Source organism: Histoplasma capsulatum, genomic scaffold (assembly GCF_000149585.1).
Source record: "Histoplasma capsulatum NAm1 scaffold_5 genomic scaffold, whole genome shotgun sequence".
NCBI classification, from domain to species: domain Eukaryota; kingdom Fungi; phylum Ascomycota; class Eurotiomycetes; order Onygenales; family Ajellomycetaceae; genus Histoplasma; species Histoplasma mississippiense.
In genome coordinates, this window is record NW_001813978.1 from 751088 (window position 1) to 768975 (window position 17888).

Consider the following 17888-nt stretch of genomic DNA (forward strand, 5'->3'; position numbering starts at 1 on the left):
TACTTTCTTCCTTTCTCATTTCTTTTTCGTTACCCCTCTGTAACTTATCCTGGGTTGGGCAAAACATGTTATTTTGTGGTATTTTCGTCTTCTTTTCATATTAGTTATTGTTATTTGTTTGTAAAAGAATGAGAAAAGAAGAAAAAAATTTAAAAAAAAAAATTACCTATGAAGATATAGTATATTTTCTTTCCTTTTAACTAACTATGCTAAACGCTGACATCATTTCCTTTCTTCTTCATTATTTTCCACTAGCTAGCCTATCTTTACTACTGCATGAGACTTCTAACACACAAGCGCTCACCTGGTAGTATCGAATCCTCTTTCTTATCCACAATAACTAACGGCTACGGATTACGTTTACCAGGTTGAGCGTCACGAATAGTTATATCAATATGGTAGCCAGCCAAACGAGTACCTCGGCTTTGCTCTGTTTTGCTTTTTCCCCTCCTACGTTCTCGCTCCAGAAAGCTAAGCTGACAAAGCATGGTTTTATTTAACTATTTACCAGAACTGGTCTCTTACGAAGGATAGTGGTTTTTTTCGCAGAAGGCAAAAGGAGAAATTGACGCGAGATGGTCAATGCCTTCTTTCCCCCCCTTTTCTTTTATTCAAGTGTGAATTGCCCATGGTACAATTTTATGGGGGAGTTCCTCCTAGGTATTTACATCTATCGTACAGTCTTATGTCGCAACTGATGAACTCCGTGGAAGATTTCGAGGGGATGTATATATACACGATAGTGGGGAGAATAAATGTGAGAAAGGGAGTGAGATTGTACCCTTCAAGGAAAAAAAAAAAAAAAAAAAAAAAAAAAAAAAAAAAAAAAAGTCCCACAAACTCCGTAGACTCCTGCATTGTTTCCCGCGGCGCAAATCCCCACATCAAGACCGAGGTGAAAACGACGCCTCTTGCCTCGCCGGGGATTTTGGTGAGGATGGGGTGATAGGACCGAGCGTCCGGACCAAGAAAAGAAAAAGTGAAAACTCGTCGCTTCAGGGCTGGGAGATATGTAGTCGGATGTTATCAGTCAAGAGAAAAGCGGAGCGGAGCGGAGCGGAGCCCGACTACGACCCTTCCGCCAGCTCCTTTCTGATCTGCGCCTTTTGTCTCTCCGCTTCTTCCAGTTCTGCTTTTCGTCGTGTCTCGACTTCTCTGCGGTTCGTGGTTTCGGATTCCTTTATTGCATGCCAGACTATATATACATTTTGTTAAGATACGAGACGAGATTATTTGTTTGGAAATTGAAATTATGTTTGAGATGAGGGCGAAAAGGGAGAGGGGGTGTTGGAGGGTTGGGTTCGAAAGGACTGAAAGGAAAGGGCTAGTTGATGAAAAGAGAGAGGGGCAGGCAGGTAGAAGAAGAAGAAGAAGCGAAGCGCCCAGCCCCCACGTACTGGATTTATCAGACTTCGCGTGCGTCTTCAATTGCGTGACAAAGGAATCAAAGTCCTTTTGTCTCTGGTCGCGCGTTTCTAGGTTCCGTTTTTGGAGTTCCGGGTTAAATTTCTAGATGGTTTCCCCGTTTTTGCTTCGGTCAGTTTTCCCCGATATTCATTCCTCTTCGCACGAATTTGCGCGCGAACGAGGAAAGGAAAAAAAAGCTCAACTTTCCGACAGACATGCGCGGAACGTATGTGCTTTTGCTTGGTATGTGCAATTTATGATGTACTTGCGGTAGGTAAGCGTACCTGGAATAATTCCTCCTCTGTTGGTCGCACATACTGGACAAGAGCTGGCCCGCCAATGCAGAGCAGTACGCCGCTATTGTAAAGACATTTGTCAGTTAGGTAATGATAGTAGAATGGGGGGAAGCTGGGGGAAGACCTACGCCACTATCATCTTTACCGTAGTACCTATTCTGGGCATTTTTTCCTCCGTTTTTACTATTGCGATTCGAGCGGGATTCGCGAAGGAAATTTCGGGAGGGAATAAATGTTACAGCGGGGCCGCGATCCGGCCGGGCCGGCTAAGGATACGAGCGAGGTTGCAAGGGAGTATCTCCGGTTGTTCCAAATTGACGAAACCAAATTTGATGCGTCAATGAGACCGAGATTTGGTGCTGGTTGTTGCTCCGGGCGCGAGAACGAGTTTGTCGTATTGGAGGTTTTCGGATTCGGAGCTTGCAGCGGAGGTCGGGTATGTGGCGCAGTCGGCACCAACTGGATATGGATGAGCCAAGGTATGTGGCGGTGCATCGGGTCTCAAATACTAGTAGCCTTACCGTTTTAATTTTGGTAACATTTCAACGGAGTATACGGAGTACAGCGTACACCAATTCCCAGAGGATGCTGGCAGTAGGTGGACTGGGAAACAGCGATCTGGGATAAGTTACCCCCGATTTTTCTACAGTCATGAGTTCCCTGATCCCAGCGAAGACTATCAATTGCGCACTTGTGGGGCCCGAGAAAGAACCACCAGTTGGCGGATAATGCCAATCGAATTCATTCCTCAGGGATGGAGGTTCTACGGAGTACCTTAATAAAGAATTATTTGCCTTCCCAGCTGTATGGCAGACAGGGAGTGGATGGAAGCCAGGCCAATGTGTATCGCTTGGATTGAGGGATTTGAAGTCAACCTGCACAATATCGAGTCGGTTGATATCTCTTGCTGGTTGGCTGTGGAAACTACATGGAACCAACCAACCAAGCCCTTGGGGTCGTGGTATGACTCCTCATTCGCTGTCGTTCAGATGCGAAAGATGTGCTTGGGCAGCAGCAAGAAACAATGCTGCTTCGTCAACCAGCAACAAGGGCGCGATCAGCATTCATTGACCCTTCATATTAAACCTGCCCGCTGTGCGGTGAATATTTTTGAGAATTGTGAAAGGCGAACACTGAGCTATAGGACTTGTTGGCACTTCTGTTGGCGCCTCCAGCTTTCTAAAGTAGGTAGAAACAATAATAGTAAGTATCAAGTTGATCACCAACAGGATGCTTAAAAAAAAATAAAATGAGCCCGACCATGATATTGCACTCGGAATGACGACTGCGTCATTGGCCAGTTGTGGTGACATTTGCTTTGAATTCTGGAGTTTCGCCCCTTGCCATTGGTTTCACAAAGCTGGATTGGGAGGGAAATTATTAGCCTGACACATCAGTGAAACGATGTGGGAGACGCAAACAAGGAATTGGATATCCCTTTTCCGATATCAGATCTTTTCTTTGTTTGATTCTTGAGCGTTCGCAGACACGTATTGGCACCTTGGCATCTTGGATGGGCGGAGAAATTTCCTTCCAGGAACAAGATAGAGATGGAGAAAATATGGGACAGCTTTTGCAGCTTTTAAACAGGTGATTGTGTGTGGTGACACTATTTTGACCGAAGCACTCGTAATGTCATTTTGTAGAATGCAAGAATAAGAAAGGGTTTAACGAAGCGAGGGAAGATCTGTCTTACCACTATGATTCCTACCCATGTCGTTCAACACAGATTTAAGTCGCCGAGTCGGTATTGGGTAGAAAAACTTGGACGGCTGATGATGAGAAATATTCCTTGTCGACGCTATGGATGGACAAACCTGGCATCCCACATCAGCACTTGGGGACTTGGAGAAGCTTTACGCCGTAGGACCCAGACAAGAAGTCAATTTATTTCGAGGGACTGGGCCCCAGGCGGGAAGAAGACCTTGGAAACATGGGAGCTCCACCCAATTGAGCGCATGATGGAGAATTCATCCTCTGCCCCAGCTGGGTGAGGACAATTAAGAGATGCGACAGTAGATCTGACCAGCTGGGCCACGTAAATGTAATATAGTATCCAGGATACTGGCCCGCCGCCCTAGCCCGCAGAGTGTATTGCAGCATCAACGTATTTTTGGTTCGTGTGGTATCTGGTAATAAATAACTTACCACAGTCACGTTTTCTGCAAGGGGGGGGTCCACGGGTATATCGACTTCAAATCTTCAATTACTGCCTCCGCGACTAGCCATTTCGGCTTTCCGCTTCTGTCGCCTCCATCGATCCTCTCCTGCGTGGCTGCTACTGGGGATTCCTCATCTGGTGCTGCCATCATTGCATTGAGCAGAGCAGACCTTTGTCAGTACTGGTGATTGGCTGCCCTTGCATTGCGCTACGGCCAAAAACCCCCCTCGTGCTGCCAGCGGCATACAACACCCAGTTGCACAGCTTGTCATTCGTTTCTCTCTTCTGATACCTTATCAGGCGCGTTCTCTGCTGCGCGCTTCTTTTGTGCCGACACCCACCAATGTTGGCTTTGCTGGTGGGCAGCCTCCTTTCGTGATTGCATTTCACATCTTCCGATGCGCACCAGTTCTTATCTTGATAGTACACATGGCCTATAGTTAATTCTGGGTAGATCTAAGTCCCTGCCCTCGCGATTAAGGGTCATTTGTCACTCTTCAAATACGTCCTTCTGTTTCGAATTTGGTGAAACACCTTTCACACCTAAAGCATTTACCTCCCGTCACTAGCTTCATTCGTGGTACGAATTTAGCCCAGACCCGTGCATACTACTATCATCTTTTCGAAGTAATCAATCAGTGGCTAATTTTAGTCTTCCAGGTGTTGTTATTCGTTACATCCTTCAACTTCTCCCAAGTTTCCAACACCCAACGAAAGTAGAAGCTCGAAGGCTTGGAAGCTGCACAAGCTGAAGGAATAGCTCGCAATGGCATATCCGCAGAGGGGAGTCCCTCCTCACAGACAATACAACGACAGACCACCCCCACCTCAGAATTATGGATATCAGAGTCGGGGACGAGGGGGTTATGGGCCTGGGCCACGGAATCCAAACTATGACAACCGTAGACAATACCACGATGAGCGTGGGGGTTATGGAGGCGGTGGCGGACAACGAGGTCGTGGATTCCATGATCCATATCTTCCTCCGAACCGAGGGCGTGGAGGCCCGCCGCCTGATCGGCATGGATATGGTGAGCGTCGTCCTATGAACGGACCACCGCCAGGACCGCCACCAGGACAGCTGCCGCCAAATTTTGATAAATCATTCCCTCGACCTCCCCCACTCCAGAATAGACCAAGGCATCGTAAGTTGAAACGCAACGACAACTGTTCCGGGCGCTTTTTAATACTGACAAGTTTACGCAGCTAACGATGCGCCACCATTGTCCCCTACACATGCGGGAGGAACCCCATTTGATAATCCTTTTCCTGCATTTCCAAGGAGGCGGATGAGTTCAGACGAATTCGACAAGCGAATGGGTGCCTTGGATCTAAATGACTCCACTATGCGCCCTCCTGAACAAAGACCGCATACTTCAAACTCCAACCGCCCACCTCGACAAAGACCCGATGAGATGCCGCCTTGGGGCGGTGCACCTGGCGGTAAAAATATGCCACACCAAACGGACGTTGAACCTCCGATGGGACCAAAAAGGAGTGCGACGATGCCTCTGAGCCAAAATTCGGCTGGACCGCAGTACCCAGGCCAGCAGCCATGGCAGGAACCGCCTATGCCAGCTCCAGTGACGGCTGGAGATCAGAACCCCAATATCGTACCTTATTCGGAGGGCGACTCAGTGGACAATGGCAAAGATCTGCCGGATGACTTCCTTGATGCTTACCTCGGAGCCAATGGCCCACGAGAGTCGGATATGCCAAATTTCAGTGCAATGTCAGATGCTCCCGATGATAACATTGTGCCCGTTGATAAGCCGGGGGTTAACGGCTTGTCGACTTCTAATACTGGCAACGGTTACACTGCTTATCGTCCTGGAGCACCGGCTTCAAGCGACGCAAGTCATGCACCGGCAAATCAATTTGAGAACGCCGGGTTCCAGTTTGATCTTCCTCCCTCTCCAGGGGCAGCATACGACCAGCAACGGCGGGTTGATGAGTATGGCCCACCTTCGGCTGGTGCTTATTCCCATCGCCAACCAACTGGAGGTATGGCAGCCGGACCTGCATATCATGGAGATTCGGGAGGTGGGATAGGTGGATATGGTTCTCGACCGCCACCCAAGCGATACAGTCCCCCAGGTCAAGGTGCGCATATGCAGTATCCTGGTGATCAAACTGCGTACCAGAATCAACCCGGCGGCGTTTCTCTGGCAGATAACCCATCTCAAAATCCGGATATGCTTCCTCGTCATCCAGCTCCATTCCGCCTTGGTCTCGAACAAGGGGTAAAACCTCCCCCAATTCGGCAATACGATAATCCTCCCCCAATGCCACCACAAGGCCAATCCGGCCAAGGACGAGCCCCACCACCCCCTCAATCGCGTGATAGGCCGACCTCGGAACCCCTTACATTCGAGGAGCTTAATCGTATCCAACAAACGGCTAAAAATAACCCTTCGGATCACAAAGCTCAACTTTTCCTTGCTAAGAAGCTCGTTGAAGCATCTGTAGTTTTGGTGGATGACAACGGAAGGGCTGATTTAAGAACTAAAAACAAGAACCGGGAACGGTATATTTTTGATGCGCACAAAATAGCCAAGAAACTTGTGAGCGCAGGCTATCCGCCTGCAATGTTTTACCTGGCAGATTGCTATGGCGAAGGCCAACTCGGTCTAGAAGTTGATCAACGCGAAGCTTTCTCGCTGTACCAATCTGCTGCGAAGGCCGGTCATCCAGAATCAGCCTATAGATTAGCGGTTTGTTGTGAGATGGGCTATGAAGGTGGAGGAGGCACAAAGCGGGATCCAATGAAGGCTGTACAATGGTATAGGCGCGCCGCGGCATTGGGCGATACCCCTGCGATGTATAAGATGGGCATGATTCTCCTGAAGGGCCTATTAGGACAGCAGAAGAACCCTCGGGAAGGGGTGTCCTGGCTGAAACGAGCCGCTGAACGTGCGGATGAGAGTAATCCACATGCGCTCCACGAGCTGGCGTTGTTGTACGAGAACCCGAATGGAATTGACGCTATCATCCAGGACGAAGCGTATTCCCTAGAACTTTTAGAACAAGCCGCGGAGCTGGGGTACAAGTTTTCGCAATACCGCCTCGGTATTGCGTATGAGCATGGCCTGCTTGGATGTCCAGTCGATCCACGCACGAGCATCATGTGGTACTCGCAGGCGGCTGCGCAAGGCGAGCACCAGGCTGAGCTCTCACTTTCCGGTTGGTACCTTACTGGGGCCGAAGGGATTTTGCAGCAGAGCGATACGGAGGCATATTTGTGGGCACGCAAGGCCGCACTAGCTGGATTGGCAAAGGCAGAGTATGCAATGGGGTATTTCACTGAAGTTGGTATCGGAGTTACAGCCAACTTGGAAGATGCCAAGAGGTGGTACTGGAAAGCGTCATGTAAGTTCTATTTTGCTTTATTATCCTCCGGATCCCTCTTTCATCTCTCATCATATTTATACTCTTTGTCGTTTGGCTGGACGTATTTGATATATATTTCCACTCCCCGTATTCTGACGTCTCAATCTGTTTTTGCTAGCCCAAAACTTCATGAAAGCCCGCGAACGTCTGGAGGATCTGAAGCGCGGTGGTGCCAAAATGCAGAAAACCCGAGTTTCGCGGTCCGCAGTCAACAATCAGAATCAAGGTGACTGTATCGTCATGTGAAACATCCATGAACAGCCAAACTCTTTTCTGTTCTGAATTTGCACGAATGTGTCCAATGATTATTTCGTTTCTCCCGGACTCACATTCGCGGGGGTAGGGGGGGAGATACTGTATCCTCCCTGAGCCCCCACCTGAACTTCTTGATATTTTTATCTTTTTTGTCTTTATTTTCTCTCCTACCCTGTTCGTATTCTTCTTCCCCTTCGTATTTTGACAACCCCCTATCAGACCTACATAATAATGATGATATATCTTTACCTTTCCCCCTTCTACCCATTCGCATGTTCGCTTTTTCAGATTTGATTTCAAACCTTTTAAATTCACCCTTCCCCTTTCTTGTTGATCTTCTTGTAATATTCCTTTACCCATTATTGGGATCAACTTCCCACCACGTATGCTTCATGACATGATAAACTGGATATAGAATTTTTGAACTAGGGAAATTAGGGATATGGCATGCGTGTATTTCGTGGACGTACGAAATTGTGGTATAGGTAACCGGGACGCATCAAGGTTTTTTATTCACGACAGTCATATCAACATGGAAATCTTCTCCTTTTTCAGTTTCCCTTTTAGTTCTCTTCCTTTTTTATCTTTCTTCTTCCCCCTTTTCGACGGAAGGTAGCGACTTACATATCCCACCTAATTATAAACTCTAACCACGCCTCTCAACGAACTAGCGTATATATTCATCTTATGTCTGCACCTTACTTTGCCAATACCACGGCCAGCCATGATGTGGCGCGAATGCGGAATTGCAGCGTAGGCTCGTAGTATGCCGAGACGGGGATTAAACATAGTTGTTGAATAGTTACAGCAAGGCAAGGGAAAGATTCATAATCACAGCGGGTCCCAACATCCCTTCAGAACATAACTGCACATATAAATGAGAGACTCTTCTATGCTCGCATCTGACCGTGGTCACCAGAGAGCCGACCCTCATTTGTGTAACATCAACTTCTGGAGCAAGGGCTGGAAGATCAATAAATACAGCACAAATTATAGGCGTGGGGTATATGATTTCAACATTGCCTATTCCTAATGCCCAACCTCCCGCTCCAACAAGCCGTGACTATAATCATAGCAAAAGTCAGAGCAGCAGCACCACCACCACCACCACCACCACCACCACTGTCCTCCACCAACGCAGCATCAATAACCTAACACTCTTCCTCCTTCCTCTTTTCCTAGGAATCTTGATATCGTACATCGCCCTGCCATCCTCGACTCTCATCATTCTGACAGCAACTGTGCGGACAACGTTACTGAATCCTGCGGCACCCTTTGATATCACGCTTCTGCACACGAGGGGCTATTCTGTTGAAGGAGGGGGAAGAAGATCGTAGCGAGCACGAGCACGGGAGTGAGCGCTGAGGTCGCAATGGCGCCATCGGCCAGGACGCCAGTTTATTTTCTAAGTCATGGAGGGGTGGGTTTGTTTTACTTTTTTATTTTTACATCTATACATATACATCTATATCTTTTTTTTTTTTTTTTTTTTTTTTTTTTTTTTTTTTAAAACCTTTTGCTGTATGGAATCGGCCTGTCCTTAGCTTGAAAGGCGTGTAGCGCGGGATCGTGGTGTTTTGAACGGTGCATAATGAGTTGCTTGTCATTAGCATTGTTGAGTTTTCGGTGGATCATATATATGGAACTATATAAGTGACCTATCCATAACTAATGTTGGCTTTAACAGCCAGATATTATGTATGACCAGAACCATCCCGCCTATCGCAAGCTGCAGGAAATTGGGCGCGAAATCACCACCAAGGTGAAGCCTCGTGCCGTGGTTGTTTTCTCCGCCCATTGGCAAGCGTCGCGAGATACTGTTGAAGTGAACAATGCTGAGATCACGGAGCTGATATATGAGTACGATTTTTTTCATTCTCCTGTTTCCCTTTCGCCGACCTCTTTCCTGCAGCCTGAGAGTTGCTCTATGCCTGATTCGTTGGGCAAAACATTTCACTCTCTTAATGGCGAGGGAAAAAGGAGGTGGTTGCGAAAGGAGAAATGCATCTCTGCTTGTCCTGAGCTAAGGCGGAAAATTATACATAGCTTCTACGGATTCCCTAGCCATTATTATGAGGAGAAGTTTCCGAATGTTGGGAGTAGGCAGGTTGCGCAGAAGGTAATCGACGCTATTAGGGGAGCGGGGATGAAAGCGGAGGGGGTGAAGAGAGGGCTTGATCATGGTGTTTGGGCTAGTTTTAAGTGTGGTAGGTCTTCAATGTTTAACTCCTTTCTCTCGCCTTCTAGCGGCCTTCCTTTGTGAAGACCTTAGCGGATGATGAGTGAACTGTTTATTGTCACCTATTAGCATTCGACCCGGACCACAACCCCCTGAACGTGCCCATCGTCCAAGTCTCCCTCTTCAAAACCGAAGACCCGATCCAGCACTACCGCCTGGGCCAAGCCATCGCCAAACTCCGCGAGGAGAACATCCAGATCATCGTTTCTGGAATGGCAGTCCACAACCTGCGGGACCTCCGGTTTACGTTTGGGGACTCGACGCCAATGCCGTACACGGCCAGTTTTGACGAAGCGCTGAGGGACGCTGTCACGACGCCACCAGCCCAGAGGGAGAAGGCATTGGCTGATCTGCTGAAGCGCGGGGATGCACGGCAGGCTCGTCCCACGTTTGACCATTTGCTGCCTATCCATGTGGGTGCAGGAGCTGCAGGGGACGATGTGGGGAAGCGGCTGTGGACTTTGAAGGAAGGGAGCATGAGTTGGGCGCAGTTTAGGTTTGGGGAGATTGGCGCGGAGTGAGATGAGTTTGAAATTGCGGGACAATGTATTCTGTTTCTGGTTTTGGTTCTTCACCTAATTGCTTATGTTTGTGGAGTAGGAGATGGGGAGTAACCCTTTTCCGGCAACTCCCAGTCACTCCCAGCTGGTTTCGTGTTCTCAGAGAGAGAAGTATAGTATGCCTTTTGAACGTTGGATACTAGAAATATAATATCTTTCTTGAATGTAGAAGAAGCCATTTTTCTATTTGGTCGTGTGTGTAGATATATATGTACAGAAAATGCGCCCAGGGAAAGGTGATTTATAGTAGGTGGGCTATATTGTTGAGCCCTTCACCAAAGCTGTAACCTTTTCTTCAATTTCCTTATCCGTTAAGCCTGTTTTTTTGTCCCCAAGGTTAGTGTCCGTCCCATTCGAATTGTGGTGGTGAAGTTATCCATACCTATGAGAGGCTCTTGTTTCTCCCTTCCCATTTCTGCGAACAACCACAACAGTTAGTTAACGTATACCGCTTACGGAACGAAACAAATCACTACCCTTAACCCAAAAAAACTCCATATAGACATACCATATCTCGCAAACACTCTTGGTTCGGTATCCAATGCCTCCCGCATCATGATGGGTATGAATGGGTTGTTCTTCTTCATCGTTGGGTATGCTCGCTTTAGGAACGCCCTGTATTCACGCATCCAATCCAAAAACCAATCAGCGGCCAATTCAAAATCTTTAGGAGGGAAAACTAATAGCAATATAGTCGACAAACAGGAGAGGGTAAGCTATACCTCGTCGCATCGCTATGGGGAGAGGAGTTGCAGAAGAGAAACCGCAGCTCCTTCAAGCTCTTGTTGAAGGCGTATCTGGAAGACATCACGGGCCAGTCGACTCGACGGAGTATCTGCAGGAGGAAGAATACTTCCCACACGTCGTTTTGTAGGTTAACGTCGGGATTTAGAGCTCAATTAAGCCGTCGCTGGACAGGTTTCAAGGGCGAAGTGAGTTCTGGATTGTTGATGGTCAAATATGATTTGCTCATAGCACAGCTATTACCTACAATCACGTGATATAGACCGATTTTCAAAGGACAATCAAGGTCCAGACTATGACTGAAGCATTAACTGCAGGAATAAGACCAGCTCAGCATTGGAACAGAGACCAGGCTGTGGGTTGAGAGGGATCTATTTTCCTGGGGACATATTTATTATCTCATTGTATTCCTGCCCTTTTATCTCCTCTCTTTTTTCATTAGACCTATATCGTGTCTGGCTCTAGTAGCTGTTTCCGCTCCCTCCCTTTTCCGCCATACATTCACGTTATACGTACACACACACCCGCACATATATCTCCGCTCGGCATGTCGTCCTCAAGAGTTGGTTTCCAATTCTTCCAGACCTACAGAGCTGCTTTCCAAAACCTATCGACCCCTCTCCGCAGACAAGGGTTGAGATCCCGGCGATTCCAAAGCACTGAGGCAGGCTCGTCCACCGCTCCCCAACAGAGTTTCTTGCAGCGATCATGGAACAGTCCCGTCGGCCTGAAGACGGTGCATTTCTGGTATGTTATCCAAACTAGGGTTCCATGATGGATGAATTGCCGCTAAATTTGGTACATCGATGCTGCAGGGCCCCGATCATGAAGGTATGATATCATTTTCGCTGAAATCTGTCCTATTTTGTCGCAAAATGTGTACTGCCCGCTTGAGCTGGACCAAGATATACCTATGCGGCATCCGTTATGTGACATCACCGCAGGTTCGAAGAGTCAGCATGCTGATTTATGTTTGCAGTGGGTCCTCGTCTTGGCCGGTCTTTCTGATCTCGCCCGTCCCGCCGACAAGCTCTCCCTGACTCAAAACGCCGCTTTGATGGCCACCGGCGCAATCTGGACCAGATGGTGTCTCATCATTAAGCCGAGAAATGTCCTGTACGTCCTGCTATATTCGTCGATTGATACATATATATAGATATTTCAGTCCTTGCCTTTTTTTGCTGCGCGATTTCGTACCTCGCTCGCTCGTTCGACACGCTTTATATATAATAAAATCGAGTTGCTGATTTCCCAACTTTTCATATAGTCTGGCCGCGGTCAACTTCTTTGTTGGATGCGTGGGATTCACGCAAGTGACTCGCATTTTCCTACATAGACGAACTGTCGACGGGTCCACCAAGGATGCGCTGAAGGATATGACCCACGAAGCAACAGGCCCGGCCAGGGCTGCTGTGATCAAAGCTGAGGGAAAGGTGGAAGAATTGATTAAGAAACATTAAACGCTAGGGATCCATATAATATGATGATAGAGTATGGAGGGGAGAGGGGAAAGGGTTGGTTTGAAAATGAATCCACGATACGGATTGATTCTTTGGACTTAAAAAAAGGGCCGGCGGCTGTAAGGAGCTCAGACAGGGGACGCTTCTGGAATGGAGGAAGAGCAGTGTATTTTTCTTGGGTTTCTTTGGTCTTGCTCAAGACTCCATGGGGCGAGATGTGACTATAAACTCAATTCATTTTTAATAACATGGGAGTGGAAACGAGAACTTGCTTCAAACCTGAACCTTCCCCGACTTTTCAGCTTCCCTGGCCATACACAAGCGGTCACCTTTGAATCCCGCTGGGTTGTATGAGAGATGATCAGACCTTGTAGCTCCGGCGCTGCAATTTGTAGGGTCATTTTACCTCTCAGAGCCTTATCCTTAACTAATCTTAACCAATTCGTTGTTTATCAGTTGAACTGCGGTTAAAGAATGGTTGAACATGGTTTTGGGGAAATGGACAGCCCCTTCTAAAATACTACACCCATCCCCCAAAATCAGTCTCCTCTTTTCTAATTCTCACATTCAGTTCATCCTGAACCCCCTGACCGATGAGTAAGATTTAAATCTGTCAATCGATTACAAACTGGTAGTGAGTGTGGAAAAGCTTAGTGTTTAGATACAGCGTCTCATGCACGAGATACAATACCAGAATTGACTGCTCAAGTTGTTTATCGCCTATATACCTCTGCGCAGGCCAGAAACCACGGAGATTACCACTCCTGATGAGTGCTCACTTTTTGCCCTATTTCCCATTTCCTTGCCCTGGCATTGGCTGATGATGCATTCGATGGAAAAGGAATCAACCCTGGGCAATGTGTGTCCCATCTGGGCTAAACAACGCTGGTAACAGCATTCATCTGAAATGGAAAACCTCACATCCTCAATATCCCCATATTCCATCAAGCCATACATGGTGCAGAGGGGATTCAGATATCTCCTGATAAGGCTCTGCACTACGACACATTCAACCACCACATTCAACCACTTATCTTCAACTCCTGAGACATATTGCAGAATTCAAGCAACAAGATGACACTATTGTATCACGTAGGGATCACGAACACATTTGATAGTGAATATCATTATCAACATCTGCATGCTTTCTTCAAGAGTGTTCTGGCGTTTCCATGCCCAGCTCTTGCAATCATCATTGAGCGCCAATCAGGTCATGAGCCCTTCCTTGTGAAACAAGTATTTTCAAACACTGTTATATCCCAGTGAAATTCAAGGAGGATGTGCAGTCCACTAAAACTGTCCATAACATAGGCTGTTGGATAGTTTAGACTCACCTGTGATCCTCTCACTTTAGAAGTTGAGCGAAGTGCACAAGAGTTCAATTGAGTGGGATGCACAACGGATCAAACTAGGCAATCAATAATGTTCATTGCAGAAAAAAAAGATGAAGAGAAAATACAGTTCCATTGTGAAAATGAGAGGCAGTGAGATGCATCACCAGTACAATGAACTTGGTGAGGGGATCCAAGACCAAAAAGACCGTTCCTTCATCACAAAGTATTTGACTTGAATCAAGTTATTTTAAATGTTGGCGAAGCCTCAACGGCACATTGGAAAGGATGTTTTTGCCCTGGTTTCTGCGGAACCTGTCATATCATGGAGACCAAATCCCAAGTCTGACGATATCATATCATCTAAGTTCTTCTAGTGTTTGTCAAGAGAGGAACGTGGAACAATCGCTATTCCTATGTCACCGCTCGTGTCACCGAAGGGGGGGTAGCTAATTTTTGGGTAGGAGAGCAGATGTATGTTTCGATGCCAGCCTCATTGCTTCGGCTTCAGCGGGTGTTACAGATCGGCAAGCCTTGGAGACGTGGGAATAGTCGTGCAAAAGAAGGGCTCTTCCCATCTGCATGGCCAGCACTGTGATTACTTTGCCGTCAGTAGGCAGATATTCGGGATCCACGGGGCAATTCAGTGGCAGGGGGTGTTCGGGTAGCATTTCATTTCATATATTTATAAAGGGAGCTCTTTGGCTAGGATCTTGTCATTTGTGAACCGGGCCCCGACATCGCGATGATAAACCTAATGGAGATTTTCAACTGAAATCATGATGAGATGAAGGATTTCGTATTTCAACGCACGTTGAAAGTTTCTTCGGCAGGAATACTGTCCAGCTCCAGTTGGTCGTTGGTGATAACAATCTCTACATCTCATATGCTGCAGAGTTTGAGCCCTGCATCAGGACTGTTGCTTTGTTGCTGAGGGAGCATGTATGCAGCTCTTTGAGGTTAACCCTAACACTGGATGAGGAGGGCAACCACAATTTATTATGATGACATTAGTACATATACATACAATATACAATGAGCAACTGGCTGGAAGGCTGTTATATGTTATAGTCTCTGACCGCATATGGCCTTAGGAAAAATATGATAACAGACGGTTTTATCCTTTAATGACAACCACGTTGTCAGAGCCGTGGATAGAATCGGCGTTGTGCCGGCAGGAAACATTGGCTATGACATCACTAACTATATCAGGGTGGCGAGAAGGCTGTGAGCTTTCAGTGGAGCGATGGATCTAGACTTCATTTCTATGATGTATGTGCGGTACAAGTACAAATTGCACCGTAACCATAACTAACCCTACGGTACAGATTACAGGCTGGCCATGCTCCATAAGATTGAGAAGTATTCTTCTCCACGATGAATATAAAACGCCGAGTCCTCAGCGCTTTACGACATGTGAATATAGTAATACAAAGTGATTCATATGTTCATTGACGGGACCAAGATTATGATGAAAAATGTAAAATAGTTATTCCCTTCAGCAAGATTACCGGTACCTTATTTTAAAGGAGCGTTCAAAATTTTCAAACGGAGGGACATTCATGATATCACCATCTCGAAGACATGTTGCAGGTGATCCGTGGATACACACAACTTTCCCCCAGGTCTGTCGAAAGGCTAACCTGGGTATATGGGGGAAAAGAGATCAATTTCTGGAGTGTCAAGTTATAAAATCATGGCACACTCGGCTTGGGGATGGTACGGGAGTTAACTGCGAAAACCCCACAACCCCCTTTTCCTGTCGGTTATTGGTTCATTGACAATCAAAAAAGAGGGAAAAAAAGTCTCCCTAACCCAGCGTTACTTAATATATATAGATTACCCTGTTCTTCCAATTCTGCAGGTTTTGGTGTTTGTACCTCCTGCCCCTGACGTAAGTAGATATCCAGGCTTTATGTCATGCCTCTACTCCACACCCACGCAAACGAAAACGCCATTGACGACAATGACTGCAAGACTCGGGATTAGAAAGTATACGACATCCGCAGGGTTACCGAAACGCCATTTGTATAACGGATTGCTTGCTCCCTCTTGTTCCTCCCTCCGCCTAACCCCACACCAGAAGCAGACAGCTACACAGCCATCTCTATCCCCGTTCCCCCTTTTCCGGCATCCAGCTTTCACAACCACACGCCACGCCAGTATGAAGGCTCTCGTCTATAAAAGCGAAGGAGTAGTAAAACATCGAAGAGCGCCCGCAGCCAAGCATCCAGTCCGCGACGGATGCAATCGTCAAACTCAAGTACACCACTATCTGCGGCACGGATCTGCACATTATCAAGGGCCACGTGCAGTCCGCCACGCCAGGCCGTGTGCTAGGCCATGAAGGCGTCGGCGTGATCCACGAAGTCGGCTCGAGCGTCCAGGGCCTCGTGCCGGGCGACACCGTGCTCATCTCGTGCATTTCGGCCTGCAGCGTTTGTGGCTTTTGCCGGAAGGGGATGCCCTCGCATTGCGTCTCGGGCGGGTGGGTGCTGGGCAACCATATCGACGGCACGCAGGCGGAGTTCGTGCGCATCCCGCATGCGTCATCATCGCTGTACAAGCTGCCCGCCACGGTCGACTTGACGGCCGCGGTCATGCTGTCCGATGCGCTCCCGACGGGATTGGAGTGTGGGACGCTGGATGGGAAAGTTTCGCCAGGCAGCACGGTGGTGATCATCGGAGCCGGCGCGGTGGGGATGTCTGTCATGATGACATCACTGCTGTATTCGCCGTCGTTGCTTGTGATAGTGGATTTGGATGATGGGAGGCTGTCGATGGCGAAGCAACTAGGGGCGCATGCGACGGTTAATAGTCGGAACTCCGAGGAGGCGATGGACAAGCTGTTGAAGATGACGAATGGAGAGGGGTTTGATTGTGTTGTTGAGGCGGTGGGTACTCCTCACACCTTTCAGTTTTGCCAGAGTCTTGTTGCCCCTGGCGGTTCTATTGCCAATGTGGGCGTGCATGGGACGAAGGTGGAGTTGTATATGGACAAGTTGTGGAATCGGAACATCTGTGAGTATACACCCCGCCCATTACCCATCACTTGAGGTCCCCATGTGGGCGATTGCTCAGCCATGTTATTCTGCCTCGAGTAGGTATCTCCACACGACTCGTGGACGCGGTCACCACTCCAATGCTGTTGAAGCTTTTCACAGCGGGCAAATTGGATACCGCCAAGCTCATAACGCACCGTAAGTGGGCCCTGACCTCACAATTTTCCTGCTTAATTTGCGCTTCATCGTGCCCTGTCTGTAAGAGAGAGGCTTTCACACTGATGTATAAGCTGCTTCACATAGGCTTCAAATTTAAGGATTGTACGCAGGCATATAAGACATTCGGTGCTGCGGCAGAGCATAATGCTCTGAGGGTTTTGCTGAGCATGTGAGGGAGACAAAAAAATCTCCCCCATTCTCCCTGGCCCATCTTCTATGCTTGAGACTGAAAGTTTGTTCAGCTGAAGACAATAGCGTATGTGTATTGGTACCAACGAAGGTATGGATGACAGGGTGTGACAGGATGCAACAGGCTGAGTTTGTTGTTTATTGTATTGTTTTGAATCATTGTAACAATTCATTCATTCACTTCTGTTTGTATGTATAGGTTTTAGTCAAATGGAGGTCCAGTAAAGAGAAAGAAGACTATAAATTCATAAGAAATAAAATGTCCTCCACCGGGCGCTGGGAGTTTATATACCCAAAAGATTTGGTGCCAGTTAAAGGGCTGTAGCCTAACGCTTGGCTGTCAGGTTATGCGCCAACGCTCGGAAGTTTTGGCGCTCCGGTATCTCAATACGGGGATTGGGACTACGCTTCCCTGGCCGTGTACTCCGGACTGCATGGTCAAGTTTCTTGACGTCAACTTCAGCCATCTCGCTGAAAATGAAATTCAGTTTGCCGATGCGATCTCAGGAGAGCCAACGTAGTGAACGCGCCTGACCTCACAGCGGTTCCCTAGAATCAGCGTCAAAAATGGAATCCTCAGCATCTGCAAGCTCCCCGGGTGCTAGCTAGCTTTCAATATTATGAGCATGGCGAGA

General features: G+C 47.7%; 6 protein-coding genes across 6 annotated transcripts; 4 read left to right on the forward strand and 2 right to left on the reverse strand.

Annotated features, from left to right (window-relative positions):
- Positions 1–1067: 1067 nt before the first annotated feature.
- Positions 1068–1869, reverse strand: HCAG_05078 (predicted protein; the record flags this gene model as incomplete). The annotated part of the gene is made up of 4 exons (XM_001539561.1): positions 1068–1195; positions 1398–1509; positions 1692–1764; positions 1832–1869. The coding sequence occupies 4 exons, from the start codon at positions 1867–1869 to the stop codon at positions 1068–1070; spliced, it is 351 nt and encodes a 116-aa protein (XP_001539611.1).
- Positions 1870–4781: 2912 nt separating this feature from the next.
- On the forward strand, positions 4782–7500 carry HCAG_05079 (conserved hypothetical protein; the record flags this gene model as incomplete). Its single annotated transcript, XM_001539562.1, has 4 exons — positions 4782–4895; positions 4994–5009; positions 5071–7233; positions 7373–7500. The coding sequence occupies 4 exons, from the start codon at positions 4782–4784 to the stop codon at positions 7498–7500; spliced, it is 2421 nt and encodes an 806-aa protein (XP_001539612.1).
- Positions 7501–8881: 1381 nt separating this feature from the next.
- Positions 8882–10269, forward strand: HCAG_05080 (conserved hypothetical protein; the record flags this gene model as incomplete). The annotated part of the gene is made up of 3 exons (XM_001539563.1): positions 8882–8929; positions 9197–9716; positions 9818–10269. 3 exons carry the CDS (start codon positions 8882–8884, stop codon positions 10267–10269), a joined length of 1020 nt encoding a protein of 339 aa, XP_001539613.1.
- Positions 10270–10563: 294 nt separating this feature from the next.
- Positions 10564–11116, reverse strand: HCAG_05081 (predicted protein; the record flags this gene model as incomplete). The annotated part of the gene is made up of 4 exons (XM_001539564.1): positions 10564–10625; positions 10691–10723; positions 10817–10923; positions 11031–11116. 4 exons carry the CDS (start codon positions 11114–11116, stop codon positions 10564–10566), a joined length of 288 nt encoding a protein of 95 aa, XP_001539614.1.
- Positions 11117–11877: 761 nt separating this feature from the next.
- HCAG_05082 (predicted protein) lies at positions 11878–12512 on the forward strand (the record flags this gene model as incomplete). Its single annotated transcript, XM_001539565.1, has 3 exons — positions 11878–11883; positions 12032–12168; positions 12320–12512. The coding sequence occupies 3 exons, from the start codon at positions 11878–11880 to the stop codon at positions 12510–12512; spliced, it is 336 nt and encodes a 111-aa protein (XP_001539615.1).
- Positions 12513–15427: 2915 nt separating this feature from the next.
- On the forward strand, positions 15428–17237 carry HCAG_05083 (hypothetical protein; the record flags this gene model as incomplete). Its single annotated transcript, XM_001539566.1, has 6 exons — positions 15428–15468; positions 15507–15562; positions 15682–15737; positions 16057–16864; positions 16948–17043; positions 17149–17237. 6 exons carry the CDS (start codon positions 15428–15430, stop codon positions 17235–17237), a joined length of 1146 nt encoding a protein of 381 aa, XP_001539616.1.
- Positions 17238–17888: the final 651 nt, after the last annotated feature.